The 13,358-nt window shown below is 41.8% G+C and overlaps 1 protein-coding gene across 1 annotated transcript in view; it reads right to left on the bottom strand.

Annotated features, from left to right (window-relative positions):
• nampt1 (nicotinamide phosphoribosyltransferase 1) overlaps window positions 1-12,551 on the bottom strand; it is a 31,721-nt gene extending 19,170 nt beyond the window's left edge. The window contains exons 1-2 of the mRNA XM_080022220.1: window positions 12,476-12,551; window positions 4,160-4,316 (exon numbers count right to left, since the gene is read on the bottom strand). Coding sequence (XP_079878346.1) covers window positions 4,160-4,316; window positions 12,476-12,529 — 211 coding nt within the window. The 5' untranslated portion in view covers window positions 12,530-12,551. The remainder of the gene's footprint in view (window positions 1-4,159; window positions 4,317-12,475) is intronic.
• Window positions 12,552-13,358: the final 807 nt, after the last annotated feature.

Here is a 13,358-nt window from a genome sequence, read left to right as displayed (position 1 = left end):
AATCATTTTATATTTGAGTGACAATTATCTTTTATTATTTTAATTACTATTTAAATATTCTCACTTGTTCTTGTCATATTTGGCATTCCATGGGACGCTAACTGTGGCGTGGGGGTGGTGTGCTTTAAGCAGCCACACCTGTCTTGGGTCTAGGTAATCGGGCCTGGGATCAGGGTGGCTGTAGGCTTGATGCTCGTTGGAACATTGTGGCAGATCTGCCAGCCACACGCTACCCGATTGGCATTTCAGGTCCCTCCGACACCGACAGAGATTTTGCAAAAACACAAGATGGGACAAGCCAGGGGCAGATGGAACATTGCAATGACAGAGGCTCTCCCCCTGTGTGTACAAGCAACAGGCGTACAGCTATCCTTATCCCAAGCCCAATTACCTAGAACCAAGACAGATGTGGCGGCATAAACCACCCCACAATAACAAATTTTCCTTGATGGAAGGTATACTATGTTTATTTGTTCGTTTGTGTATATATAACTACAGGTACTCCTCCTCACTTAACAAACTATCTATTTAACAACCGTTCAGACTTTCGACCAGCTCGCCGACCAGTCGGTATTCTACACTGTGTACAATAGCGCGGCGTATTGTGTCAAGCATCTCATCGTGCATCACCCGTTCTCGGCCTCGTTCCCGCAGTTGGTCAGTATTCACTACAATAGCGTTCGCAATCTCCAAGATTGAAATCACGGTAAGGGGGCGGGCTCTCTCTCCCCCTCTCCCTCTCCCCCTCTCCCTCTCTCTAAGTGGTTGAAAACTGGGCAATCAGATCGCACAAGATGGTTGACAATGGCCCAAATCTGGTTGCCAGGGGCAATTGGGCAACAGTTATTGTCGGGCCCTCTCCACCGCCTCCACAAACAATCCATAGTCTAAAATGGCTTTGCCCCGTCAGGGTTACGGTGATAGTGGATTAGGCAGAGCAGCCCAGATAACCGTTCCCTAAGTCACATTCCTAGGGGTTGCCAGGAAAAAAAAAAACCTCCACCACACCCTGGTAGAGCCCCCACGGGATTTACACTTCCTGGTCTTACTGAGCTCCTCGCCACCACATGGAGATTGAACCCAGAGACCCACCCAACTCATTTTGTCTTCTTGAATCTGCAATTTCATTCCTTTAGTTACTGCCCAAAACTCATGGCCATAGGTGAGGGCAGGAATGTATAAGGTGCTTGCTGGATTGTGGCCTTATGGTGGCTGAAGGTCTAGTGAGGTCTAATTATCTCCAGGGCTTATTGTTGGCATGCAGGTCTGGGGTGAAGACAAGACATATCAGCCAACTGAACTCCCATGTAGGGATAAACCAAATGTTCTGCTACCTATTGGCTGGATATAGAAAACAATAATATAGTATTTAGCTGCATGAGTAAAAATAACAAATACTTTGACAGAATGGATGATGGAAAATAGCGGGCTAGTACAATGCCAGTCAAGTGGCAAACAGAGTGGCTCCAAGGATCGTATCGCACTACGTAATATCCTTTTTAAGCAAAGTTATTTATAAGAATTGGGACTTAATTTAATTTTGAAAAGGTTTGTTTCTCGCAACCCGGAAACAGGCAGTATGTGGCAGAACAATGCGCCTTAAGCAGTTTGTAGCAAAGCTTAACGTGTTTCACATCCTGAAACAGTAAGAGGATTCCTTTGATCAAACCGGTGTTTACACGGCAGATTATGAATTACTTAAAGTCAGCCTCTATTACAACATTGTCTTGAATAAAATTACACAAACCATTATTTCACCGAAACACTTTAAACGAGGCCCCAACACAGTTCACAAAGGTATAAAACTCAAGATGTGTGTTAAAGGAGGCTAGTTGTTCAAAGTTGTCGAAAACCTGTCAGCGTTCCACCCCTTTCTCTTTAGCAAAGTTACACAGTAAGGATATAAGTGTCACCCTAAATAATACTAGTCCTAGCTTTTCCAAGAGGCCTCAAGGCGAGGATTAATCAAGAATACAGAGAGCAGAGGGAGGACCTGATTGGTGGAAGAAAAGCAATTTGTTTACTACATGTTCACATTTATTTTACATTTTAAATAAAGAAGTTTTATAGTTTTGTTTAACCAGAAATACCTGTGTGCTGCTGTGTCATTATTCAGACACATGATTCCGACATATCTGCACATCTGCCATCATATGCGGCTGTCTTAATGTGTTTAAATCCTAAAAATGTTCATATGACTGTAGCACTTGACTATGATATCACAGACTAAATCAACCCTCAAATCCAATGTATTTTCCTTTTCTGAGTCGGGTCAAGCCCTGGTGCAAGGTGGCAGGTGTGCCACTGTTGGTCCAAGCTTAAGTGCTTATGGTGACAAGTTGCGCAATTGGGCAAAGCTTGGCAAATGTTAAATGTGAGATAAAAAGTCAATTTTCTTGCTTCGATTCTGCAGCCTTGCTAGGAAATTAAATGATTACTCTGGAATAAAAGAATGTGGAAAAAAAATTAATGGGGAAAATGATATATTTATATTTACGGGTCGGATTTCACACAAATTCCAAAGATGTGGGAGGGCCTATAAAATTGTCTCGCGGGCCGGTAGTTTTGAGACCCCTGATCTACACAAATCATACACCAAACAGTCACAACAATAAAACCACTGACAGGTGAAGTGAATAAAATTGCTCATACCATTACAATGGAACTTGTCAAGGGGTAGTATTTACTAGGCAGCAAGTGAACAGTCAGTTCTTGAAGTTGATGTGTTGGAAGCAGGAAAAATGGACAAGCGTAAGGATCTGAGCCACTTTGACAAGGGCCAAATTGATGATCAATTGGTCAGAGCACCTCCAAAACGGCATTCTTGCGGGGTGTTCCCGGTGTGCAGTGGTTAGGCGCCCATAGGCTCATTAACGTGCATGGGGGAGCGACGTCTAGCCTCTCTGGTCGGATGCCACAGAAGAGCTTCTGTAGCACAAATTGTTGAAAAAGTTAATGCTGCTATGATAGAAAGGTGTCAGAACACACAGTGCACCACAGCTTGATACGTAAGGGGCTGCGTAGCCGCAGACCGGTCCGTGCCTATGCTGACCCCTGTCCACCACCGCAAGCGCCTACAATGGGCACGCGAGCATCAAAGCTGGACCATGGAGCATTGGAAGAAGGTGGCCTGGTCCGATGAATCACGTTTTATTCTACATCATGTGGATGGCCCGGGGTTAGGGTGAGATCCAATCGGGCCTCTGTGGGATGGGCTGGAACAAGGATCTGCTGCTAACGTCTTGGTGCCAGATACCACAGGACACCTTGAGAGGTCTTGTGGAGTTCATGTCTCGACGGGTCAGAGCTGTTTTGGCAGCACGTGGGGGAGCTACGCAATATAAGTGGTTATTAGTGGTGGTTTTAATGTTGTGGCTGATATATTTAAATGCACTGGAAATGAAAAAGGTGAATATTGCCAACAGGTGACAAGTTTGTATTCCCGAGATTAACAGAGTAGTTGTATCAGCACTCAAAACCATTCTTTATGTCCCTTTTTCTTTCTAGTTGGCTCAGGTTAGTAAGGTTGCATTGTAATGACTGACTTTGCGCCACAAATGAAAAGTTATATTTGTATCCACATCGAGAATCTACTTGCCAGGATGTTTTCATAAAAAAAACAAAAAAAACAATGCAGAGGGTTAAACATTCCTGATAGCTAGGTGATGGGATACAGTTTTATAAAGTAGTTAAGGGGGGTTAGAATGGTCTCAAGGTATGACTGAATGCTTAAACATTCCCGTCAGACTGACGTTCCTCGGGGGCAGCCTCCCTCTCCACTACAGATAATTACAGAGCAGCTGTGCCTTTTGTCTTCTTTCATTCTTTCTGCCTTTCTTTCCTGTGCCTTGCTCGACGGTCCTCTTGGCCTTTTTTGCTCCCCCACCATGAAATCCTCTTAAGTGTCGGAGGAAGATGCATTCTGCCTCCATCTGCCTCTCTCACCCGGCATTCGTGGAGATCTCAGATTTGGCAAACGGTTTTCTTGCAATCAATTATTGTCAAATAAAAGTCACAAATATTTAAAGACTTCCCCTGCAGGCTAGTATGGCTTCAAGACAGGAAAACTTATATTGTCAACACCTCGTCCTGCAAACTGGGAGTCACCAGTAAGCTCACTAATGGATTCATCTTATAAATAACAAATACTTATCCTTACCTTTAAGGTATTTGTGGAGGATGTACTGTAGGCCGTAGAAGACAGTTTTTTCATATTTGACTTTCCTGTTCTTGCTGGGGTCTGTTCTCTTCTCGCGGCACTCAAAGTAGGAGTAGACTTTGCTGGTGTTGGGGGGGTACTGCTTGTAATGAGTTACCTGTGGAAAACAAAATACAGATTCATTTTCATTGATAAAACCGGACTGGAATACGCACTTTATCTCAAAACACTTTTCCCGTAAAGGAGAGGGCGTTGAGTTAAACATTAAAAACGCAAACAGGTTATTATAAAAAGGTTGCGAATAAAATAATATTGAATTGTTATAACAGTATTTGTAAAACCCATCCAGAGCTTGTATCAAGCATACCATGGCCCAGGTTGGGCCTCAAGCCTTAACAAAAGGTTTCTATTGGACTTAGTGCAGAACAAATGCTTTATTGCCCAAAATCCCTCTTTCACAAGAGGAGATTGCTCAGAGACTTGATGTTTGGTATCAGGCGATTTCATTTTTTTATTTTTGCAATTTCCTGCTTAACTCCTGGTCACTTTGTGGCTGATACGTCTCTAAATCTTAACAGATACTGAAAATGTGAGAGACCTCACACACTGCGACATATCATGATAAATTTACAGCAACAGTTTTGTTCCAACAGTGTGTGGAGAGCAATGATTTGCCCAAAGACAAAGCACACCACACACTAACAGATTCCATTCACCAACAACCTGAGTCCTAATCTTTTCAAGCCAAACGGAGTGTGACATGGAGGTGTGGCTACATGAGCTTACCAGAATCCCGACTCTCAAAAACAGAAATCTGGCGCAATCAAACATGACTTTAGAGTTAAAAAACATGGTGGCCAACAGGCTAGAACTAGCGATGCTATTTTACGCACTATTTTGTACAGCAAATCCGAAAGCGAAAAATAAAAAACAATGGATGAAGTTATGGAAATGACGTGAACATGGACCATACGTGTTGCGAGCTTAATGCTTCGGAGCGTTCGCAGTTGCCGCCATGGCTGCTGTTGTCTTTATGACTTCTTCAGTTTCGGCCACCGTGGCTCCAAACTGGCCACCGGTCTTTCCCATGTGACAACACAGGATATTGGATCGTAAATATTGAACATATATTTTATATTAATTATTATTATTATTTTAAGTTAAAAAAAACAACCCCTCATAACATACGTCACACCGCAGGATAATCTGGCAAGATAATCTTTAGAACCATCAAAAAAAATCCCCCCAGAAATCAGAACTTTGCTCACAATTGTCAGAAAGGGGGGGGGCCCAAATCGGCTTTATTATCTCGTAATGTGTACCCCACTTAAGAGGAAAGCGAAACTGAACGACACATCGGACTTTGAAAGATTTAACAGAATTTCAGTAAACAGACACTTTCTCGGACACAATATGACACCATCCGAATACAAATACACGTTTGGAGCTCCAGTTATGAATTTGAGGAATCTGTTTACTTTTCCTGGCATTTTAACAGAGAGGGACCTTGGACGCTCTTGAGGTTTTACATGTAAATGAAGTCTGCTCTGACATTAAGTTCAGTGACCTCTTTTATGAGGCGGTCAGGTGACTTGAAAAGGCAGCAGTCCAAAATAAGTTACGCATACAATCCACACACAGCTGCATGCGTCCATAGCTAAAGGAAATAAAGATTTTCAACAGATCAAATTTATCAATTGTATATATACACATTTTATTTCTTAATACAAACATCCCAATAAGGGATGTGCACTGCAACTGCCCCTTAAATGTGTCTTTGAAACAAACCTGGGTTTTAGGACATAGATTATCGCCACAACTCTTCTCTGAAACCTTTCCAAATGTCTAAAGAGAGCCAACGTAGGCAATGTGCGGACTGAAATATAATACAAATATGTGTGTAGATTTGCCAATATCGAAAGTTGAGTTTAAGGTTATCTGTAGATTGTTTCATTTAAGGCATTACAACCTCTTTAGTGTCTGTTTTAGCTAAATTTACGACCAATATTGAGTCGGTCAAATAAAAATAAGAATAATCTACACCTTAACTGTGATGGATATGTATTTTTGGGGTAGTGTCTCATGGTAGCTCAAGGAAGGTTTTCACCAAATTCTAGATGGTTCTGAGCCTAAAATGGGCGACAGGCAATGTCTTCAATGTCAGAATGAATACACCCATGGAAATGTTGCTTTCCTATTAGAAACACAACAATTGTACAACCATTAAAAAGAAATTTCAGATATTTTAAACATAATAAAAGTCTACATTTTGCTCATTTTGATTAAATACCTTTTCTAGACTTTTTACTGACCTTATGTGTTCAAGATGGCACTTAAAGTGAATGAATAAATAACTGAACAAAGTTATTCTATCCTGAGTCAGTTTCACTTCAAATCATTTCTATTGTCAATATCAAATAATACGACGCATACAATGTCAAAAATTTAAAAATGTTAACGCATGTCAACTTTTGACCCACAAGCAAGTGGGGTTCTCCTCATCTGTGTTTCCCTTACCAAGTTCCACTCTCTGCTTAAATAATGCAAAATACAAAGACTCATAAAGCCAACAATCAACCCGGACGCCAAAGTAGAGGCCATTATGAATCATAACTAAGATTTTAAACTAACCGGGGCAAACCCACGAAACACCATTTATCTTTGGCAAGAAGACGAAAGACTAAATGTCAGTGTATTACTCAGTTTCCTTGACCCCCTCTCTGTCCTTCCCTCTGGGCTTCAGAGGACTCAAAATAGAGTCAAGATACACACCATGACACGTACGCCCGAACACACACACACACGCACGCACGCAGCACACTATTAAAACCACAAATCACTGAAGCGACACAGATGGGTGCTGGTGCATGCTCCGTTTACAGGCACCTTAAACAAGCTATGGCATTATGTTTGGATATACCATCAACAACATTTCTATTTTGCCAATGCAGAATGCATCTCTTACAAATAATTTGGCTCACGGCATTCACACACTGGTTTTAACGAATCTGCATCTGCGTCTTTGGGTCAGCGCCAGGACGGTTTAACATCTACGGTGATTATTCAACTAAGCTGTAGAAAGAATACAAGCTCAGTTCCGTGGTGTTCTTCCTGGAACCGGGCTGGGCGATATGGACAAAAACCAAATATCACAACTTTTTGACAAATACAACGATATGAATATTTTTATAAGATTTTGTGCTTTCATAAGACATTTACAGACAAAATATTTGGGAAACAGTCCTTAGTAATGTGCACATTATGTACCAGCAGTTTGAGGCGTTGATTAGATTAGAACTGATGTGTTTACTGTAATGCAGATTTAAAAACATTTGACTACACTGCGATATTTCGATAACCAAAATCCCAGATATATCTTGTCTTATATAGGGATGTAACAGTAGGAAATTTCACAAGACGATATGGCATCTACCAAAGTACCGTGGAATACGGTATTCACGTTATTAATGTTTCCCCCTTAGTTTTCTGTATATTCAATTAACAAATATTCTATATTTAAAAAGAAAAACACATGGTGCTCTCAAATTCACAGAGAGAGACAAAATAAGCGACATAAAAATATCTATCAAAATTTGCAAAATGGCAGATGTAAACTTCAATTCACATCAACCTATGTTGCCACTGTGCGGTAACAGACAGGCAAATGTTGTAAGAATCCATCCAATGAGTAACTTCCCGACGCGCCACGTTCCGCTATGTTCCTTTCCACTTGCTCGCACGAGTAACGTACAGCAACGCGTCGTAAAATATTGCCGTAAAGCTGTTCTGCCGCGTTAACAAATATGCCGGAATGCGGCGCTTGGGTATATGACTCATTGGCTGGATTAGAACAACATTTGGCCGTCTGCTACTGTGCAGCAGCCACATGAAGTGAGGGTGAATTCAAGTTTACATGTTCAATTTTGCATAAATCTATACTGTGGGCGCGGTATTACAGGGAAAGGATTACGGTTCAGAACCGTGGCTGCTTGATACCGTGGTAAACCTTAAAACGATATACCGTTACATCCCTAGTCTTATATCACGAGAACAATACTATAACACTACACCGCTCAGCCCTCCTGTAGTCATTGAAAGAATATTGCTAATGACATTTTGATCGCAGAAGTTCATGCTAAAAGTACAAAAGAACTTTGGGAAAGAGGAGTTAGATGTGTCGCTTGTATAATTAAGTTTTTAGAAATATTTAAAATGTATAATATATTTTCATATTGAATTGCAATCCCCCCTAAAATGTGAACCGAAAAACAATCACATATTGAATCAGCAGCTACATTTCATTGTGACATTGAATAGGCTTTCAGCCAAGTTCCACCTTTTGTGTATGCAACGGTACATGAATACATTTTAGCCCTACATGAACCAAACAATCACCCAGCACAGCCAAACTTCTACAATTTCTGTCAAAGAAACACATATAAATGAACAGGATTCTTGGACATTGTAAATGTTGCTCAGGTGGTCAGTCTGGATCTACGTGAACAATGCACTGTGACATGTACATTATATAGACAGTATAGACATTCACCTATTTGCTGATTTGACATGCGCAAAAAAATTCACATGCACACTGACATAAACTCGATGCCAAAGACTGAGGTATTTAAGGGGTCAGACTGGCAACTAGTTAATAGAGGGAAACTGGATGTCTTAACAATGGGATTATTTACATACAATTTGTGTGTATCATCAGGAGAGAGGCGATACCCAAAACCAAAGCGCTGAGTCATGAAACGTGATGGAAAATAAACAAGCAGCACCAGGGGGCGCTTTCACTGAATGTGCATGACTCATTTCAACGGCGCTCTTGCTACAAGGGAGCGCTAGTGCATATGATCCAGATTTATTCAAAGTAATGCTCCAGTCTTTCGCGAAAATTTCTCTTTATCGATCTTATCCAGTTTCATAAAAAGGTCCAATACCAATTTCACCCCTCTGTGTTAAGTACACAGATAGCAACAGGCTGCACGCTAACTGTGTTAGCTCAATGCAAGGCCACAGAGGGGATCAAGTAGCCAAGCTCCTGTGAAAGATGGCGAATAGGCCTTCTAGCGTCTAAAACCAGCCATTTAAGACCAATGACACAGTATATTGGGAGAAGACATCACTGATGGGCATATTTTTTTTTCAAATTGCCATTCTTAAAATATATGAGAAATGTCGGACATCAGTGGAATCAGAACTGAAGCACATTTTGAAGCACAACTGAAGACTTTGTGATTACGCCCAACCTTGGATGGGACAATATAACCATAATCAGCCTCACTTTGCTCTTTTTTTTTTTAAATGACTTTAAAATAAAGTCAGGGATCACAGATGACCTACTTTCCACATGAACAGAGGGAACATCAAGTTCTGGGCTGGCGAGAGGCTTTGTCAATCTCAAGTTTGTGTGAACAACAATCTGTATTACCGCCCATACCCAACTCACTGGTCAGTAATCTCCTTTCATTTCTGAGATCATTTACACCAAGCAATTTGGTTCTGAGGGAGTTTTGCAGAACACCCAATGACATAAAATCACAAGACTTCAGTATCATTATATATTCAAGATTTGTAATGGTCACGGTTAATATTTTGCACTCATTGCAGATTTTTATATATTATTTAGTAAATATGGTTATAGATTGTGTCAGAACAAGTATTTGGAAGACTTGTAATCATTATGTCTGTTATATAGATCCAAATGTCTGTTATATAGATCATTATGTCGGTTATACAGATCATTATGTCGGTTATATAGATCCCAATGTCTGTTATATAGATCATTATGTCGGTTATATAGGTCATTATGTCGGTTATACAGATCACTATGTCGGTTATATAGATTACAATGTCTGTTATATAGATCATCATGTCTGTTATATTGATCACTATGTCTGGTATATTGATCACAATGTCTGCTATATAGATCACAATGTCTGTTATATAAATCATTATGTCTGTTATATAGATCAAATTGTATGTTATATAGATCAAATTGTCTATTATAAAGATCAAATTGTCTGTTATATAGATCATTATGTCTGTTATACAGATCATTATGTCTGTTATACAGATCAAAATGTCTGTTATACAGATCATTATGTCTGTTATACAGATCAAAATGTCTCTTATATAGATCAAAATGTCTGTTATATAGATCATTATGTCTGTTATATAGATCATTATGACTGTTATATAGATCATTATGACTGTTATATAGATCAATATGTCTGTTATATTGATCACAATGTCTGCTATATAGATCACAATGACTGCTATATAGATCACAATGTCTGTTATATAAATCATTATGTCTGTTATAAAAATCATTATGTCTGTTATATAGATCAAATTGTCTATTATAAAGATCAAATTGTCTGTTATATAGATCATTATGTCTGTTATACAGATCATTATGTCTGTTATACAGATCATTATGTCTGTTATACAGATCAAAATGTCTGTTATACAGATCATTATGTCTGTTATACAGATCAAAATGTCTCTTATATAGATCATTATGTCTGTTATACAGATCAAAATGTCTGTTATACAGATCATTATGTCTGTTTTACAGATCAAAATGTCTCTTATATAGATCAAAATGTCTGTTATATAGATCATTATGTCTGTTATATAGATCATTATGACTGTTATATAGATCATTATGACTGTTATATAGATGCAACAAATAACTATGGACCAGCTGGAGACAAAACAATAAAAACTTGGTTCTTGCAGGAGGTAAGTAGCCAGTACACCCATAAACTGAGGCGGAGACTAAAGTTTAAGCTTGCGGCGTTAATCCTGCAGAGACTCCAGAGCAAATCGGTTATTTTGGATTTGTTATTTCTAGTTGCTGAACCGGCACGCCAGGAAATACAGAACCAGGGCCTATGGAGCTCACGGTGATCAACCAAAACACTGAGCGCTCTTTTTTTCAATATAACTTTGTGTTTACCTCACACACACATGTCTCTTCTGTCCTGTGCTGGGTACTTTAACACGTGTAGACATCAAATACACACACACACACACACACACACACACTTTACAGATCTGGCCAAATCCAAGTGATCGTTCAATCAGCAAACTAATCCATTTATGGATCAGTGATGAGAAGTTAATTGCGGTGGAAATTTGGAAACTGCACAGTCCTTCGTGAGTTTCTGTGGTCGTGTTTCCTAGTTCTTGTGATCGTGCACTGTTTGCATAAGCAGCGGTTGAACGTCCAAACCTATTTATTTACTCACGTATTACGCGGATCCAAGTCCAAACCGCCCCCCCGCACCGAGGTAAACAAAACTAATACATCGTAATAGATAGTAAATTGAATACTATCTTATCTTGTTTTTTGGGGATGTTGTTTTTTTTTTTGAACACTGCGCCACTGCCTCGTCTGGTGAAAATGTTTCATATTCCAGAAAAATAAATCAAATAAAATAAAAAAATAAATATATAGATAGAATATATAAATACACTCATATAAAATATATCTTATCAAATGTACATACATAATGTAAATTAACTATCGTGTTGCAAGATCATAATTGCAAGGCTGTGCTAATTCAGTGCCAACCAGAAACAGCGCCGTGTTAACGTTTTTTTTTTGGGGGGGGGGGTGGTGGTTTGGTCGTTTTGTGACGTTATAAGCGGTTAACTGGACAGCGGCGAACCGCGACGGGACGAGGTTAAAACAAAGTGCGGCGTGGTTTATTTGGAAAAAGGAGGAAAAGGGGGGTGGGTGGGTGGGTGGGGGGGGAGGAAGCGCCGCCCCGAGACACCCCAAGTCCACCGGTTTCACTTTCAATTCTCCCCCGTGGAAAGCGGCTGCACCGGCTCCGTGTTGTCCACTTGCTAGCCCGGGGTTAGCATTAGCTCCAACCGCCTTTTTTTTTTTTCTTTTTCTCCCCTCCTCCTCCTCCTCCTCCCCTCGGTGAGCGGCTAGCTAGCATGCTAACCGAGCAGGTAGAACCAACGTGGGAGGTTCCGCCCCACATCCAGGCTTCAAGCTGGGGATGCCGGTGCCGGCGGGAAAGAGCCCCCCCCCCCCGGTCCCAACCTCCTTCTCCTCCTCCTCCCCCGGTTCCTCCCCCTTCCCCTCCCCCCCCCCGTGGCCTGCCGGTGCTCCCCCGCCGGACACCCGGTGGAACGCGGCGTGGTCGTGGTGGTGGTGGCCTTGGGACCCGATGTAAAAAAAAAAAAAAAAAAAAAAACCCACCTTGACTCGTCCCCCCCCTCCCCACCCCTCCGCCCGCGCGGTTTTCCCGTTTTTGCGGGGCCGCGTACGCCGGCCCGGCGCCGCCTCACCTTGTAGGAGTCGGTGGCCAGCAGGATGTTGAAGTCGCCCTCTCGGTGCTCCATCTTTCCCCCAGGTCGCGGGTCCGTGTTGTGGGAGCGGAGGCGCCGGAGACAGTGCGGAGCCGCTGCCGAGGGGCGGGGCGTGAGGCGTGACGCCGCCGGGCTGCTCGGCTCACTTAGGCTCTTTCCGCCTCTGCTCGTTTTCTGGTTTTCCTTTTTTTTTTTTAAAGGAATAGAGCAGGGTTCCCAAACTGGGGTTCGCGCCCGCCAAGGGACCCTTTTAATCCGATTGTTTTTACATGGTTTGATGGTTGTTGTTTTTTTTTATGGGGGGGTCACAATATATATATATATATATATATATATATGCTCAAACACACACTTTCACTTTCATTTCATTAGAAACATGGTAATAAGGGTGGGGCCACCCTTTCCTCTCGAAACAGCCCAAACTCCTCTCGACACGGCCTCCGCAAGACGTTTTGGGAAACATTGCTTCTCCGAGGCGACTCCCGCGGGTTTTTTTTTTTTCCCGGCTGCACGTCGACGCCGCGTCACGCCCCAAAGGGTGGTCTGTGGGATCCAGGCCCGGTGACCGGGAAGGAAACATTGAACTCAAGGTCGTGTTCATGAAAGCTGTTTGAGGCGACGTTCTGCTCTGCGACACGGCGCATTATCGTGCTGGGGGTGGACATCGGGAGGTGGGCGTGGCCGTGAAGGGATGCGCATGGTCAGCAATAATACTTCATTAGGCTGTGGCGTTTAAGCCATGATGGATTGGTATTAACGGGCCCAAAGTTTGCCGAGGAAAAAATTCCCCAAACTGCTGCGCCACCGCCGCCAGCCCTGGACTGTTGACACAAGGTTGCTGTTGGTGCCAAATTCTGACACT

This window comes from Zeus faber, assembly GCF_960531495.2.
Source record: "Zeus faber genome assembly, chromosome: 21".
In the NCBI taxonomy this organism is placed as follows: Eukaryota; Metazoa; Chordata; class Actinopteri; order Zeiformes; family Zeidae; genus Zeus; species Zeus faber.
The sequence above is the reverse complement of the archived record's forward strand: the minus strand, read 5'-3'. Positions and strand labels throughout refer to the sequence as shown.